This window comes from Fibroporia radiculosa, assembly GCF_000313525.1.
Source record: "Fibroporia radiculosa TFFH 294 genomic supercontigs, scaffold12541, whole genome shotgun sequence".
Classification (NCBI taxonomy): domain Eukaryota; kingdom Fungi; phylum Basidiomycota; class Agaricomycetes; order Polyporales; family Fibroporiaceae; genus Fibroporia; species Fibroporia radiculosa.
The window spans coordinates 35,707-51,995 of NW_012133476.1; the positions used below are offsets into that span (position 1 = coordinate 35,707).

The following is a 16,289-nucleotide window of genomic DNA, read 5'->3' on the forward strand; positions in this document are numbered from 1 at the left end:
TTGCGCGTTCCCTTATTTGGATCGCGCATCCGCTCCCGTCTTATCTGATAACCACAACCCCAGAACACAGATTGGGTCCTCCGACAGCGCCCGAACCGCGGGCCCGCTAGAAGTCTCCGCTCCCAATTTTGCACGCAATCAACCCGTGTCCATAGGGCCCCAGAGCGCAAGCGGTGGGCTTGGTGTCTCGCCACCATCACGAAGAAGAATGTGTTTAAACGACACAAGATGCGCGAGGGGACACCTTTGACGTTGTTCGGCCGTCGCTTGCTCAGGCAGCCAGGGCCGAGTACAAGCCGAGCGTATGCCAAGCCCCCAGGGAGGCAATCCGCATACTGCTGACTTATCAGATAAGATGTCGCCTCACTCGCGCCCTAAAATTATCAGATAGTCTGCGCCGCCGCCTGCCCCGGAATCCGTACTTAATCCACCACTTGTAGTCCGTATCCAGAGCAGGCACTCGTGTCGCCTCCCCTCTTCCTCTCCACCGCCCCCAACGCCATGGCCCGCGATCTGTTCTCCGTCCCCATTTTCTTCATCGTCTTTCGCGAGACCCTCGAGGCAGCCATCATCATCTCCGTCCTCCTCGGTCTCGTCGAACAGATCGTCAACGAGGACCCCTCACGTCTCCTTGTTGCGCCGCCTTCACCAGCAAATTCCGGCTCTGTGCGCGATGAAAAATCACGCCCCCCGTCGACTACCGACGTGTCGCAGACCCAGGTCGACGACTCTTCCGCACAGCCGGAGCTCGCCAGCGGTGAGCGCACTGACGACGATGCAGACGCAAATACGGACACCGTCGCGCGTCGACTTATCCGCAAACTCCGCATCCAAATTCTCCTCGGCTCAGCACTTGGACTATTCATTGCCGTCGCCATTGGTGCCGCCTTCATCGCCGTCTGGTTCACCGAAGCGGCGGACCTCTGGGCAAAATCCGAGAACCTCTGGGAAGGTATAGGCCGCGCTACTTTCTTCCTGACGCTCTCCACTCACCCTTTGGTACAGGAATCTTCGAGCTCATCGCAGCGCTCATCATTTTCGTCATGGGTATCACCATGCTTAAGATCGACCGCGCAAAGGCAAAGTGGCGCGTGAAGCTCCAGCGCGCGTTTTCTGGACAACGTATGTCGCGTCGAATCGATAAATGAACTTTCCAGTAACCATCCCTGTAGGTATCGACCGTGAGACGCGCGCGGGAAAATGGGTGCTCTTCCTCTTGCCCATGATCACTGTCTTGCGTGAGGGTACGTGGTCAGCCGTTAATCGTCCTGTGCATGGTCGAAACTGACGCATATATGTGGCATTACAGGCATCGAGGCTGTCGTCTTTGTCGGTGGTGTATCTCTTGGACAGTCCGCGATTGCAATTCCTATCGCTGCCATTGTCGGGCTCGTTTGTGGGCTCATCTCGGGTTACCTCATATACGCATTCGCCAGCCGCACGAGTTCGTTTGAATCCTATATTTCTTGATGCACCCCTGCTAATGTCCGTGCACAGCGCTGACAGTGTTTATGGTTGTCATGACAAACTTCATCCTCCTCATCGGTGCGGGACTCTTCAGCAAGGCCGTTTGGGCGTTTGAAGCGCAGGCTTTCGCCAACATGTATGTCGCCCTTGTCCCGTCCCGTCATCGTCATCGTAATGACCTGCTTCCTGCACCCTAGCGTCGGCGCAGACGTGGATGACACAGGTGGAGACGGGCCGGGCTCGTTTGACGTGCGCAACTCGGTGTGGCACATCAATTGTTGCAACCCCGAAAACAACCTCGACAGCGATGGCTGGACGATCTTTGGTGCGATCTTCGGTTGGACAAATAGTGCGACGTACGGTAGCGTTGCCTCGTACGTCGCGTACTGGGTCGCTGTCGTCATCGTTCTCGTGTATCTAAAGTGGAAAGAGGTGAGCCGACGCTGCGCTGCCCTATAATGGTTGAACTGAAGTGTACGTCGCGCCATAGGGACGGACAACGCTGTTTGGCCGCGAGTCCGCTGCAGGTGTGCGTCGGCGCGAGCGTTCGGAGCGTTTGGAGCGGGAGCAGGTGCCTATGCAAGACATGCAGCACTTCCGGGATGAGAAGCTTGGAGAAGATTCGCCGCCACCGTCTCCCGTGGTCGCGGATCCCTGATATCCATATGTCTTCCTCCCCTTCTCGCGTACCAATACCGCCTTTGTACTTTCAGCAAAAAGCCTCCAGCGACGTTTCCACGTCGACGTACGGTAATCTCATATATAGCTTCCTCGGGCCGTGTATTATGTGTAATTCAGCGCACTCGCATGTATTGTATCCCCATACGATAGACAGAACCTGGAACAGTGGTTGATCATGATCAGTTCTCGGCGAGTATTGAGTAGCAAAAGCATGCTGAAGCAGCGGTCGACGATGCGATTCCGCATTGAACTATGAAAAGCAGTGTATGAAAAGGAGGAACATAAGCTCGCGGACGCTGCAATGTCATTTGATCCGACATGCATGGTGGCAAAAGAATCTACACGAACCAGTGCATGGGCGTGGGAACGAGTTCCCAGCGCCTCTTCGCAGGCCCGTAGCAGCGTTGGAGGCGGGATATCCTTATATAGCAATTCGCACATCTGAGCCCACGACAAACTAAACACACACTACAGATTCTACCGAGCTGTGGTGCACCAATACTTTCATGCAATTTTTGCAGTAATACCTATACCAGGAAATATGACAACTTGTCATGTTACTCGCGACGACTTGGACTGGCTGGTCATATTTTCACTATGTCCCCCGGAGAGTCCGATTTGGATGTCCATTAGAATTCGAAGATCCTTACGCAGGTTGTGTAGATGTGTAGTATGCTAAGTGTGGACGAGGAACTGCTAAGATAGACTTGGCATACTAGACTTACTGATACATGACATAACATCTCGTCGGCCCCCCGCCGCGAGCCTTTACCTTTCATCGAATGGCCCTCATGGGACGAGCAGCCCCTGCCCCGAGAACTCGCAAAACCTTCCTGTGCATCACAAATACAGCGAGCCCACTCCCTATAATTCTAGTACATCCACCTATAAATAGGAATGAAAGATATCCATGATTCCAGTGCCCCCGACGCCCATCGTCACGCCCGCGCCCGACGCGTCAGCCGCACAGGCACGTCCTGTATGCCGAGTGTAAAGAAGAACCGCGCGTCGATGACTCTCTTCGTCCACTCGTCCACGCTCTCGCCCGGCTTCAGCAGAGGCTCGGCCTTCCAGTCGCGCAGCAACATTGTGAGGAACGCCACTGCCTCCGTCGTCGCGAACCGTCTCCCGATGCAGCCTCGTGGCCCTGTGGATCATTCGCTCGTCAGAAGCAGCGCGCGCGCAAGTCGCGGATCGTACCGAGGCCGAAGGAAGTCACCATGTCGGTCTTGCCGTTGCCCTCCCAGCGCGAGGGGAGGAACTTCTCTGGCTCCGGATAGTAGCGCGGGTTGTATGCTGTCGACAGTGTGAGAGCAAACATCATTCGTCAGCACGAGGCGACTCACCGACTCCTAGTACATCCCCCATAACCTAGAAATGATGAGCCATGCAGATGTACGGCGTGTACGCGTACAGGAACATCGTGGACATACCAGTATGCCTTTGGGGACGACGATCCGGGCGTCCCTGCCCGACCCATGCGCGTCAGGGATGACCAGCGGGCTGTCCTCGACCGGGATGCGCCCTGCAGCAAACGATGCAGGGAACAAGCGGCTTGCCTCATAGAACGCGTTTAACACCTTGTCAAGCTGATGATATTCACTGGGCGTCTTCACGTCATAAACGTAAGCACAACGCCGTCCACCGTCAAGAACAGCGATAGCCGCTTACAGGATCCCGATCGGTTCCAACGACTTCAACAATCTGTTTATACAGCACTTCTTGTGCGTCCTGGTTGGCAGCGAGGAGCGCAAATGTCGCCGAAAGGGTCTCGGCGGTCGTCTGGGGAAACCTGCTGAGGGAGCTGCCATTACCCGCACATGCTTTTACGTACCTCGTGCCCGGCAAACAGCATGAGGAAAACATTCGCGATCTGACTCTGCATGAGTCTCGCGTCCAGGTGGACAACGCGCACAAATGACCCACCAGTTCGTCGTCAGACAAGATGAGCTTCTCGGTGTGAGCGGACTGCGCGTTGACCTCATTCGCGCGCACGAGCACGCTGAATATGTCGCGGCTGCCCTCTTCTTTCAGCTCGATCTGGCTCTTCACGAGCGCCCGCCGTTCGTTCACTTGCACACGCATATACTGGTCTAGCATGACCCGCGCCTTGCGGAACTCGCGCATCCTGCGAGACATACAGTGGGCCGTGGCTGGAACGGAGAATGCAAAAGTGTCTTACGTTTTAATGGGCAGCCACCGCATCCACTTTGGGAACAGCACCGCGATCGAGGGCTTCACGAGGATCCGCAATGCCTCGGAAAAAGTCATATCTCCGGTGCTGGTCGTTGTTGGGTCCGACCAGGACGCCTCTACCCCAAACCCGCAAACTACGATCATGATGAAGGCCAACTAAGAAATGGACGCCGTCAATCAGTTACAAAAGTCCATTATGGGCCAAGAAAGGGCGGGTACCCTGGACGTGATCTTCTGCATAACAGGTATTTCAACAGTCTCTTGATAGGCCCAGCCCTCGTGCTCAGCCATATCATGGTACGTCCGCACGGCCTGGTCCCAGACATCGGCGTACCTAGTGCGGCATATTATGAGGTACAGCCAGGCAGGGAACCAGACCCCAGCACTCACATATCGCTATTGAACGCGGGAGCCAGAATCTTCCGGTGTTTCTGCCACTCTTCCTTTTCGGAAGTGAATAGGTTCTGGCCCCACTCCCTGCGTGCAGGTGCCCGTCAGCTCATAAATAGATCAAGATGCAACGGGTGGCGTACTCCAAAACGAAACTCCGGTATCTGAACCACGGAGACTTGACCCCACCCGACATGAGCTGGCGCATCACCTCCAGGTCCGCGCTGAAGATCTGCGGCTTACTGGATAACCACGGGACAATAGAGATGGTGTCTGCCCCGTACTCTTCGTAGACTGCGAGGTTTCTCAGCGACTCGACGTCCCAAGACTAGCGGCTCATATGACAGGCCGGCACGAGGCGAGGCACTTACAGTCGTGGAAACGCGTGTTCCATAGGTACCGTATGCCCTGGCTCCGCGGGCTTATTAGACCAAGGAGGGACATGGGCGGATACGCGCATCGCATGCCGGGAAGGTAGCTCACGGTCTGCGGGGTGGCCAACGGGTGAGGTCAGGAGACATCGTGAATCACGTCTAATGGGGGTCGAGGCTTGCCTTCAACCCATTAAAGTACTTCACAATCCTCGAAAGCACGAAAATGACTGCCGCGGCGACCGCTATTTTGGTCCAATCGGACGTCCAGTCCGCCACTGACATGGCCATAACGTTTCCTACAGTTTATGAGAACCTGCACGCCTCTCCGTTATGGTGCTAAACGTGGTGTCACAAGACAAAGAAGCCGATACGATGTACAACTCACCGTGATCAGAAGTCGCGTTCACACTTGACACAGCGGGGCAAAGAGTCGTCCCCAGCAAACAGCCCTCGAATTGTTAAACAACTCGAGAGTGGAGGAAGGACGGTCGTCAGGTAGGGAGGGGAAAGCTGTCCTCCACGAGATACAACGCAATGCATATCCACCCCTTAGTCTCTTACACGAACAGCGCATGAAACGCGATGGTGCCGGCCGACCGGCAGGTTCCTGAGCACAACCGTGCAGGCGGAGGGAGGCGGAGAGTGCGCGGATCCGTAAGTAGTAGCGCATAGAAAACCCGTCCTTGAAATGGACAAGCCGAGGCTCACGAGATATTTCGACAATAATCATGAAAGATGTCGACTGCCCTGACGCCGTCTCATGTTAGGTCGAATCACGTTATATCGCTGAAGCTTGCAGCAGGACGTCTCCGGATTCCAAAATACACGGCGCGGGAGTGCATGCGTTCATCCCGGTGGCTCATCCAGATATTTCTCAAATGAAGTGTGTAGAGGAATTCATCCCACGGCGTGCGCCACGTCGTCAGATCGGGAAACCGACTTACCTTAAATGGCAAGTTGGGAGTCTGCTGTACCAGACACCGTTCAATTTCGAGCTAGAGACGAGTCAACAAATGCCCATTTGAGAATCTACACGCAGTGTGCCGTACAAACAGCCGGACACTATGGCGGCAGAGCAGCGAGCTGCATGGGACAGGAAGGATAGAGGATGGTGGTAGAGGAAGGGGGATAGAGTTCAGCTGCTCGCCCGCTAGAATCGGAGTCAAAACTCGCCCAGAGATTGACAACGCGATAACGTCAGTACTGGTGCGTTTGGGAGCGAATTCTATCAACGTTTGTTGAACTTTGGACTTGCAAGCTACATACAATCAAGCAAGCTTATTAGGTAGCCTAAGCGCGCGTACTTCAGTATGTAGTTTGTTTGTGCTGTAACGCTACTGCACACGGTTTATGGCCTTTACGCGCAGGGCATATTTATTCCATTCACCTATCCTATGCCGCAAGCTGATTTCTGGCATGAACATTGCGTCGTGATAGCGCCGTAGCGCGCCAGACTCATCATTGGATGACATGTGCTTTCAGCATTCGGCTAGCTTCGTTTGGTAAGGGCTTGGTCGGTTAACGAGAAATGTTGGTAGCTCGATCGCGTGCAAGGACTAGCTTTGGGGTCAATACTTGATGAGTCCCTCGCGACCCTGGGACCGAGGTATAGAGCTGTCTGGCGCACTGACAAAGCTAGCGTAATTGCCGGGCTGATGGTAGTTAGCAACAGAGTTCGGACTTCGAGATCACCGCTCAATTATGTCGTGCAATGTGATGGAGCATTGGCAACGCCGCCGACCAGTGTGAGCATGAAACGCGGGATTTGGCAAGGCCGGGAAATAATACAGCTACAGCGAGGGGTATGTCCAGTCTCGACTCGTCAAGAAAGGGAAGCGAGCATAGTACACAGTGCGACCAGGATCCCAAGCAGCTGTCCGCGGGCGTCAGCTGGAGATCACGCTCGACTTAGGGGCAGGTGGACACGCACGTCATTTAGGTCGTGTCAACGCAATAGATATCCGAGGCGCAAAGGGCGTGGCTCATGAGGGAATAAGGGGATCGCGGGGAACGCGGATGGGCAGCATGACGGCCTCGGCGCGCGACATGAGCATCCTGCTCGGGTCGGCGCGCTGCGCGCGAGGGATCGCGCCGGACGCGACTGTATGCGTGTGTCGGCGATGGACGGAGCCTTGGTGCTGGATATATGCGCGCATGTCAGCGTACTATTGCTGTTCAGTCGCGCACGCGACACGCACCTTCCAGAGCGCGAGCACGTTGACGAAGGCGGCTGCACACGAAGGACATTTTGGATGCAGGGACTCGTCCGCAGATGCAAAATGGTCGTAGAGGGCGTCAGAGCTGGGGAAGTCGAGGAGACAGGGGGGGCAAAAGGAATCGCGGTGGGGCATGGCGACGCAACGGATGGACGGTTCGAGGGAGGCGAAGGGGTGTGGGGGGCGGGGCGAGCTGGAGGACGAAGGAGATATATGGAGGACATTGGGGAGGCAGTGCGTGGGCCATGGTGCTGGTGGTGGCCTGCTACGAACCGAAGATGCTGTCACAGTCAGGGTGGCTGGTCGGGGCAGGGGGTCGCAGCCAATCGGACTGGCCCGATCGACAGCTGCTCCGGCTAGAATCGAACTGGTTCCCTACAGCCTGCCAAGATGCTCCCCCGCCGTCTCGCCTCCCTTTGCCACCGCAGCCCTCGCCTTTCTCCCACGCACGCTGGTGCCAGCGACGACGTCTGCATCCCATGTGTCCTCTCGCAGGGCATTCGTTCGATATACCAGCTAGGCAGGTTCGAGTCGGATTGCTATGGCCTCCGTGTTTCGTCTCCCCGCACTTGTCTATCCTCCTTGCGGCTCGCCTCTCGCTTGCTCGGGGTCATCATGCGCATGTCTCTAGTCAGTCAGATCCGAATCATCCGATTTTGGCATCTCTGAAATTTCCGAATGGTGCGCGCCCGCAAGCCGTCGCCCAATCTCCTCCGTGATGCTGGCTGTAATGCTCCTCCACTAGGCAAGTGATACTTCCTCCTTTGCGTACGACTGTATCAAAGTTGTGTCTCGTCTTGCCAGTTGTGACAAACACTTAGCAAGAGGGAGCTTTATATCAACAAAGTATACTGTAGACCATGCGCTCAGCCTAGATGGTGCCAGTTACAGACGCAAAGCCTCGGACTTACATAGCTACGCGCGACTCAGCATCGATTTTGACCAATCTCACTGACTTGAGAGATGCGCCCCAGGCTTGTTGTGCTTGCTCTGTCGTTGCTGCGTGCGAGTCTGAGGATGTGGCGAGCATATGACTGCACTGTAGAAGTCTTGGTTAGATCTCGTCGTTTTGGCTGGGGACACTGCTCGTTCCCACAAACTTGCTTCATTCTACAGTACTCTCTGTACGGGCGCTCCCTCCCCGTGGGAATTGCTCGGATTTTGAGCGCCTAGAGTCAGAGAGCCTTAGAACGGCTGGGGACGACTATTGCTTCGACATGTCTGGGTATGAGAGCAGACTATCGTAGGTAACAGCTTGGGAACCAACGAGATCACTAAAAGCCTTTAGTGATACTTTTCGCGCTGTCCAACAACTTCCAATCAGACTAGAAAGGTCCATACAATACTCACTGTGTTGTAAGCCTAAGGCTGACCACGGTAGACCAATTATTTACTGTACGTGACCGGCACACCTTCTATTACTGTCAGTGTAAGAGTAAAAGATGTGTCAATCTTCCTGTGACAAGAAAATTAACACATCTTCAACTCCGTCGACACTTGCATGCCCATGACATAAGCACACAGCACTTACTATATGTTTGATGTGCTTGATAGTAGACATTCTTGCTCTCTTGCTCTCTCTCTTTTCCCCCTCACGTTTCGTTCCCCCCTCCCTTGTTCTTGTGCTCTGATGTGTGTGCCAGGGTTCCATGTGTCTCATATGGTGATCTTCAATGTGTAGTACTGTCCTCCCTTCCCAACACCTCCACCTCCACCTCCACCCCCACCCTACTCACGACCTGTCTCCATAGAACAACCGTCCGCATCACACTCTCAAGGGTATTCTTTAAGGATCGTTTAAGCCTGTCTCCTGGACTCACAATATCCACGTCTCGCAGGCACGCAGGCGCTCTGACCACAGCCAGCCATATTGTCGCGGCCTCCGGCGAGTCTGACTATTATTTATTCCATAGGTCTCTATTAGGAAGTTTGCCTATGGGAGACAAGAGTCTGACAGCTACTTGCCGATTCCAACCTCATCCTCTATCGCGCTACGCTGATCAGCTCATGCCCAATCGTCCCCAACATGGTTGAAACAATAATAACAATCCCGCTGCAGATGACTGTGCACGCATAGACCAGACCACCACAATCGTTCCACCTCGCCCCGCTCGGTCTTGGTTCATTCAGCTGCACCGCATCCCCAAGTCAAGAACAGTTGAAGCGGCGTTTCGTGTGCAGAACAGGCTCGGCCGTTATGGTGACCGGTGCGTCCTCTAGAAGTAGTGTATGGGTATATAACTGATATACGGCAGGGCGATGGACCTCGGCGTGCTCTCTTCTGACTTGTCCGTCTAAATTTAACTCTTAGGCAGTCCTTCACACCGACTCTCGGGGCACCATTCTTTACTGTGAACGCCCACTCTTGGCTATGCCTTGTCTCTCGCACCTTCATTCAGGTGCACTTGCCTTCGTGTCGCTCCCACATCAGTTTTGCGTCCCGGAGCGCGTACCGCATCCAGTATGCATCGTGTGCTGACTGTTGTTACCAGGACGCCGTACCCCGGAGAGGCGGGGTTCAAGTGCGGAATGCTACGTCCTGAGTTTGGATATTACGAGCTGTGTATGTGACTGTTTCCGTGTTAATTGATCAATGGCAACGGAGGCGACGAGCTCTGCATATACAGAACAATCGACAGCCTCCGTCGACAGCGCCGCAAGCCTGGTTCCTCACCGCCTGGATCCTTCCCCGTCAGCACGTGCGCGATCCAGTAGAATGGGCCGCCAGTGGCGCTAGCATGAGAAGGGTGGTGTGTGCACTGGACACTACGCCGAGATTTGTCTAGCTCACAGGGTACATATCGTAGGCTATTGCTGGCAGTGCAGTCTGCTTGAGACATGCTTCAAAGGTATGCTGACGTCATCTGTCTCGGCAGGTCATGGTCTCTTCCGAATAAGGTCTCGCAGCCGCAACTCGCCTCCCCTCAACAGGGTCATCCTTCTCAGCTCGACCCTTCCCTCACCATCGCCTGACCACCACTACCGCGCCTAACTCGCTCTCGCGCGTTCATTATAACGACGCCGCCCTCCCTCGTGGATGCCACATCGCGCGTACACTTTCCAATGCGCGTTTGTTGACTCGTCAGATGCCAGCCGGAAATTGAACAGTGCAGCTGCTCGATGAATGGTCTGAGAGACTTCCTCCTTCTGCAGGCTCTAGATCCAGCGGTACATTGGATCACTTGTGCGTGCGATGTCAACGCAGTATGATGCAAAAAGCAGCCCATATCTTTCTTAGTTAGCCGAGGAATGCAACTCTAGCGAGTTGGATACGTTGTTTAAGGTTTTCTTCCCAAGCTTGTATGCTTTGCGTTCCGTTAAGTAGGTGGCTCTTGAAGCCTTGGAGGCGCTTTAGCTTTCCCCCTCTGTTCCGTATCAAGTCTGGGTACGACCCCGATCACGGTGAGTGTATCGCTTCATCAACCTATGCATCCTGTAAACCTGTGCTGACAACGCTGGCTGCGAGATGGACAGGGTTTTGGAGACCGTTGTGAAAATTACGCCCATGGCGAATTGGACGTCCGATTGGACTAGAATAGCGGTCGCCGCGGCGGTCATTTACGTGCTGTCGAGGATCGCAAAGTACTACAGTGGATTGCAGGTAAGTTTCGATGCCCAGAGAACATCACATATAGTGTCCCTCCAGCATCCTTCCGCTTTTCTCTCGTGATGACTAACCTCGCTCTTGGCTGTCCCTTAGGCTGTGGGCTACCTCCCCGGCAAGCGATGCGCGTATCCGCCCCTGTCCTTCCTGGATATGATAAGCCCGTGGGGCAAGGGTCTGCGCTACCTATGGAACACCCGGTTCCACGACTGTGAGTCCCTCGCACCGTTTTGTCCTGTCCTAAATTACTGTCTCAGAGACTTGATTTGCTGAACAAATCCACAGTTTATGCGGAGTACGGAACAGACACCATCTCTGTCGTCCCGTGGTTCGCTAGCACGCCGCAGATCCACAGCGCGGACATGGAGGTGCTGCGCCAGCTCATGTCTGGCGGGGTCAAGTCTCCGTGGTTCAAATTCCGGAGTCCTGTCATGGAGTACGTCGTGTATTTTGTTCACCCTGCTTTGCGCTCGTTTCCTGGAATGGGCTGACAGGCGTCGGCATGCAGAGAGTGGGGCCACAGTTTGTTCACTGTCGAAAGGGAAGAATGGCAGAAACATCGGAAGATTTTGGCTCCTGCGTTTAGTAGCGAGATGTGAGCGCTCGCCCACGATCTCCAATTTGACGGTACCTCAGATGTATACTAGGTACGCTTACGTCTGGGATCAGGCTGTGCGGGCGTACCATGATATGATTGCACATGAGGGCTGGGCGGACCAGGACACCGTCGAGATAACCGTTCTGCAACGGCTCACGTCCAAGGTATTAGACTTCCGTCGACGTATATCTACGAGAGCTGGCTAACGGCGCGTTTTACACAGCTTGCCTTCCTCCTGCTTGCCGTCTGCGGGTTCGGGTTGGACGCGTCCTGGTCCGATCCGACCACCACCAGTACCGGGGGCATGACCGTTCCCCATGCGCTGCGAATCTTCGTGATGCCCTCGATCGCCGTGCTCCTCCCGAAATGGATGCGGTGGATCCCCCTCAAACAGTAAGGCGCCTTCCGCTCCCTGCTTCAGCCACAGCTCACTTTCTCTCTTACAGGGTGCGCGACTTCTGCCACGCGCGCGGCCTGTTGGACCAGTACATGCGGACTCAGGTGAATGAGCGGAGAAAACTCGTAAAGAGCCAGATTGAGCTGAACGAAGAAGGCAGTCGTGACATATTCAGCGTGCTCGTGCGCGCAAATGAACTCAATGCGCGGTCCGTCGACACTCAAAAGCTGACATTGTCTGACGGCGAAGTGGTAAGTGTGTACGCGCGCGGTTCTCTCGAGCGCGATGCTTACGCAGAACCAGATCTCGAACGTTTTCCTCATGCTATTTGCGGGGCACGAGGTACGCAAGGGTGCGCGCAGGGCGGTCATGCCTCTGATTATCTCCGTAGACCTCGGCCGAGACCCTCGCGGCGACGTTTGCTCTCCTGGCTGTCCACCAGGACGTGCAAGAGGTAGTGTATCAACAAATCATTGACGTGGTCGGAACCGGGCGAGATCCTGTAGGTGGTTGCTCCAATGTTCCGCGACGGGCGGTGTTGTGCTTACGTTTGCGTTGTGAAGACGCCCGGCGAATACCATCAGCTGGACAAGGTGCTGAACGCGTTCTACGAGGCAAGCCGCATGTTCCCTGCGTCATTTTCTGCCGCGCGCGTCGCCGCCGAGGACAGCACGCTGGTCGTCCCCAATGCGCACGGATCGGGCAGGGAGGGCAGGATCATAGTCCGGAAGGGCGTATTAGTGCGTCCCGAGTATTCCTCATGTGTTTCTGCCTCGTGGCTGAGTGATGTCTAGGTGGTGGGGGATACGTTGGGGATTGGTGAGTCGGCTAGTCGCTGTAAATGAGGGTTTAACCAACGCCACCGACAGAATACAACCCGCGTTACTACCCGGAGCCGGAGAAGTTCCTCCCCTCACGTTGGGAGGGTGATGACAAGACGGACCTGGTGTCCTCGTTCGGCGTTGGTACGGGGATATTTGATGTCTCCCTTACTTGCCACACCTGACGGCCGAATGATGCACAGGGCAGCGCACCTGTATCGGGAGACGGTTCGCGACTACGGAGGCGGTGGCGTTCCTCACGATGTGGTTGCGTGACTGGAAAGTTGAGCCGCTGTTGAAGCCGGGCGAGAGCGTGGACGAGTGGACGGAGAGGATCGTCGATGCACGGTTCTTCCTTACGCTTGGGATTCAGGATGTGCCGGTGCGGATGAAGCGCAGGGCGCAGGTGTGACGATAGGTCCCGTTCAGAGAGAGAAGTGCGAGTGTATTGGAATGCATGCCTGACAGCTCGTGATGTCATATTACGAGCGTGTCGCATCAACTCACCAGTACGAACATGTAGATCACAGAAATCAGTCGGGCTAATATTAGTGTATGCAGCCATTCGATTGAGAGCACTTCCCATACGTGGGTTCAGATCCCTGCCTCTAGCACTCAACTGCCAAGGCCACATTCAGCAAGTCCACCACATATCGATTGCAACTATACGTTACCACACCCTTATCTCTCATGACCTCCCCCCGATGACTCCGTACCCAGCAAGCTGTCAGGCGAGCTAATGTCTCCATTCCGAATACTGTTAGATACATTTAATCGGAAGCTAGATCTAGACTACTGTAGTAATCATCTACATAAGGCCATGCCCTCAAAGACTATAGACAAGACTCACAAACAAACAGATTGAGAGCAGAGTTTCACAGCGCAGAGACATGTACTGTACATCAAGTAGGGTATCGTACAAACGACTCTTTAAGGATACAAAGATCATGACAGCGTAAGACAACGTAAGTCCACGTCTTTGTTTTGTCGAACAGAGAAACATGCACGATCTACGCGGCGACATTCTGCTGTATGAAGTCCATGGCACCGCCGTGCCCCACGTCAATGAGAATCCGAAATCCATACATCCTCGCTTGGGGAATTGTGCCGACAGGGATGGAGGTCTCCATAGTGGTCACAGTCATCAGCCCTCCACACATGTACGGGTTTTGGCCATCCGCGGCCGCGCACCTGCACGGCAGGCGCAGCGTGCCTGTGATGCCCATGATCTGGAGGGTGGTGCGGTGCCGATCGGCAAGCCTGTGAGACACGTGCGAGTGAGAGGTGCGAGGCTTTAGCGGTCGTGGCGACTTACTCGATCGCGACTCCGCTCGCGCTCACCACGTCTGCTGCGATGTCTCGGAGGATCGACTCGGTGACCCCCATGTCCTCGCCTCGGACGATCGAGTAGCCGCCTTGGAAGCGGACCAGCGCACCTGTATTGCGGGTGTGAGCACTCGATGCGGAGACAGTGGATCGAGTCGGCTGTCGAGCCGCGAGTGACGCAGACACGCGAGCTGCAAGGGCTTCGTGGAGCAGTTTCGCAGTCTGGTACTGGCGGACGGGCGAGACGGGGGGCGCGTGTGACAAATAGATAAAACTTGGACGCAAAAGGGAGGCAATTGGGGCTTGAGGTACTGGAGGAGGCAAGGTTAATGGAGGACCGGGGGCTGCGCTCTGCGCGGGACCGGTGCTTGTGCTCTGCGAAGGACTGATAACTGCATCCTGCGAAGGTCCGAGGCTGGCACTCTGTATAGGACCACTACTTGCATTCTGTCGAGGACGGGGGCTTCGGTTTTGCGGAGGACTTTTGCTCGCGCCTGTTGGGAAACCAGTAGTTACACTCTGCGGAGAGGCGATGCTTGCGCCCTGCCGAGAACCAACGCCTTCGCCTTGTGAAGGATCGATGGTTGTGCTCTGTCCAAGGTTCATGTTCGCACTCTGTCGACGACCAATATCTCCGCTCTGTGAAGGCCCAGCGCTTACACCTTGTCGAGGGCTGGCACTTGTAGTTTGTGGTACAGCCGAGGAAAGTGGAGCAGGCGCTCGCCTGTCTGTGCTTTGGGCGATTGAGATCGTGCGCGGCAACGGACGTGGGATCACCGCGTGCTGAGATATGGATAGATCGACTTGCACTGGAGGCGCGCTGGCAGCGACAGTAGGCGGGGTTGGAAGTGAGGACGGAGCTTGATACGTGCCCTTGAGCCCATTTGAGGGTCGGTTAGCGCTATGCGACTGTAGATGCTCCGCCATATCCGCAGGGGCAGCTCGGCGACCTCGTATAGACAGCTCCCCTGCCGTCTCGTGGAGTGCAAGGACGGAAATGTCCGCCTGTTGCAGTAGTGGTACCCCTCCGGATCTGTAGTCGGGCGGTAGAGGCGGAACATTGATGTATGGGACCAATTTCTGCTTTGTGGCTGCAATGCCGGGGAGTCCTGTAGGAAGCGTGCGTGAAGAGATCGGCGGTGGAACGGACGACGCTACGCGGCCTCTACTCCCAGCTGTGCGGACGACGGACGAGCTTTCACGAGGCTGGCTGATTGTGCGTTTGGGAACATCGCTGTCACGCTGGGTGCTCTGCCCGCGGGGCTTTTTAGTCAGAATCGGGTCGAACGGCGAGTCAGGAAGCGAATGCTTCCTAGGTCGTCCACGTTTACGAGTGACGGGGGTCTCCGCGGAGGCACGAAGACCTGCTACCGATGCACTGGGTGTATTCGGACGAGAACGAGAATTTGCTACTGACGCACTGGGTGTGTTTGGACGAGATCGAAAGTTTGCTACGGATGCACCGGGTGTATTCGGACGAGATCGAGATGGAGTAGACCGTCTTCTGGAGGCATAGGTACGGGAGACATATAGTGTGGCGGGACGTGTATCTGCGAGTATTGGAGTAGATAATACTGAGGATGAACGGTGCGCCTGGGTTGTCGGTGGCGGGGAATCGAAATTCACGGCGACTAGAACTATCGTAGAGTTAGTTGAGGATCTATTGATAATGCGGTAAAACATACATGTTTCTTCACTAGCCGCTTGACGAGGTTTAATTTTCCGAGCAGATTCCTCCTCGCTCTCACCGACATCAACCTCGGGATCTACTGGCTGAGAACGCTGTGAGGACTGTGCGAAGACTTTGCGCGAGGTAGTAGGATCTCCGAGGCTGCGTTGGACTGGGTGACCATTGACATGATTGCGCACATAGTGTCCCGACGAGTTTCGCCCAGGCCCTGGTTGAATTCTTTTATCTGAAGGGCCTTTTGAAGTAGGTGCATGAAACTGGGCCATGTCTGTAATCCGACCAGAGACAATCGTTAGCTGCGCGATGGAAAGTCAATGCGCGAAAGTGACTACCAGGAGCCGAAGCCTCACTGATGACCTGGGTGTAGACGGCAGAAAGGACGAGGGGTAGGGACGACGATGGAAGAGATTATCTGCGGCTCCGGCCAGCGACTCGACGCGTTCAGAGTTCTTTCTCTCACCAAGATGCGCGTCGGGTCACGAGCGCGCGTTGTACACTTAGCGCTCAACTGGGATCCCTCACTGAGTCA

The 16,289-nt window shown here is 55.3% G+C and overlaps 5 protein-coding genes across 5 annotated transcripts; 2 read left to right on the top strand and 3 right to left on the bottom strand.

Moving 5' to 3' along the window:
- Window positions 1-501: 501 nt before the first annotated feature.
- Window positions 502-2,125, top strand: FIBRA_07295 (uncharacterized protein; the record flags this gene model as incomplete). The annotated part of the gene is made up of 7 exons (XM_012328981.1): window positions 502-952; window positions 1,006-1,122; window positions 1,173-1,244; window positions 1,310-1,444; window positions 1,498-1,603; window positions 1,665-1,899; window positions 1,958-2,125. 7 exons carry the CDS (start codon window positions 502-504, stop codon window positions 2,123-2,125), a joined length of 1,284 nt encoding a protein of 427 aa, XP_012184371.1.
- A 961-nt stretch (window positions 2,126-3,086) lies between these two features.
- On the bottom strand, window positions 3,087-5,178 carry FIBRA_07296 (uncharacterized protein; the record flags this gene model as incomplete). Its single annotated transcript, XM_012328982.1, has 12 exons — window positions 3,087-3,295; window positions 3,349-3,444; window positions 3,495-3,519; window positions 3,582-3,758; window positions 3,820-3,930; window positions 3,983-4,021; window positions 4,075-4,276; window positions 4,331-4,500; window positions 4,564-4,678; window positions 4,735-4,821; window positions 4,878-5,028; window positions 5,106-5,178. The coding sequence occupies 12 exons, from the start codon at window positions 5,176-5,178 to the stop codon at window positions 3,087-3,089; spliced, it is 1,455 nt and encodes a 484-aa protein (XP_012184372.1).
- A 1,912-nt stretch (window positions 5,179-7,090) lies between these two features.
- On the bottom strand, window positions 7,091-7,459 carry FIBRA_07297 (uncharacterized protein; the record flags this gene model as incomplete). Its single annotated transcript, XM_012328983.1, has 2 exons — window positions 7,091-7,246; window positions 7,307-7,459. The coding sequence occupies 2 exons, from the start codon at window positions 7,457-7,459 to the stop codon at window positions 7,091-7,093; spliced, it is 309 nt and encodes a 102-aa protein (XP_012184373.1).
- A 3,331-nt stretch (window positions 7,460-10,790) lies between these two features.
- FIBRA_07298 (uncharacterized protein) lies at window positions 10,791-13,156 on the top strand (the record flags this gene model as incomplete). The annotated part of the gene is made up of 13 exons (XM_012328984.1): window positions 10,791-10,925; window positions 11,025-11,139; window positions 11,214-11,364; window positions 11,437-11,523; window positions 11,576-11,690; window positions 11,750-11,919; window positions 11,973-12,174; window positions 12,227-12,265; window positions 12,315-12,425; window positions 12,487-12,663; window positions 12,718-12,742; window positions 12,793-12,888; window positions 12,948-13,156. The coding sequence occupies 13 exons, from the start codon at window positions 10,791-10,793 to the stop codon at window positions 13,154-13,156; spliced, it is 1,632 nt and encodes a 543-aa protein (XP_012184374.1).
- A 598-nt stretch (window positions 13,157-13,754) lies between these two features.
- FIBRA_07299 (uncharacterized protein) lies at window positions 13,755-16,013 on the bottom strand (the record flags this gene model as incomplete). The annotated part of the gene is made up of 4 exons (XM_012328985.1): window positions 13,755-14,004; window positions 14,060-15,707; window positions 15,756-15,901; window positions 15,940-16,013. The coding sequence occupies 4 exons, from the start codon at window positions 16,011-16,013 to the stop codon at window positions 13,755-13,757; spliced, it is 2,118 nt and encodes a 705-aa protein (XP_012184375.1).
- Between the last annotated feature and the right edge of the window lie 276 nt (window positions 16,014-16,289).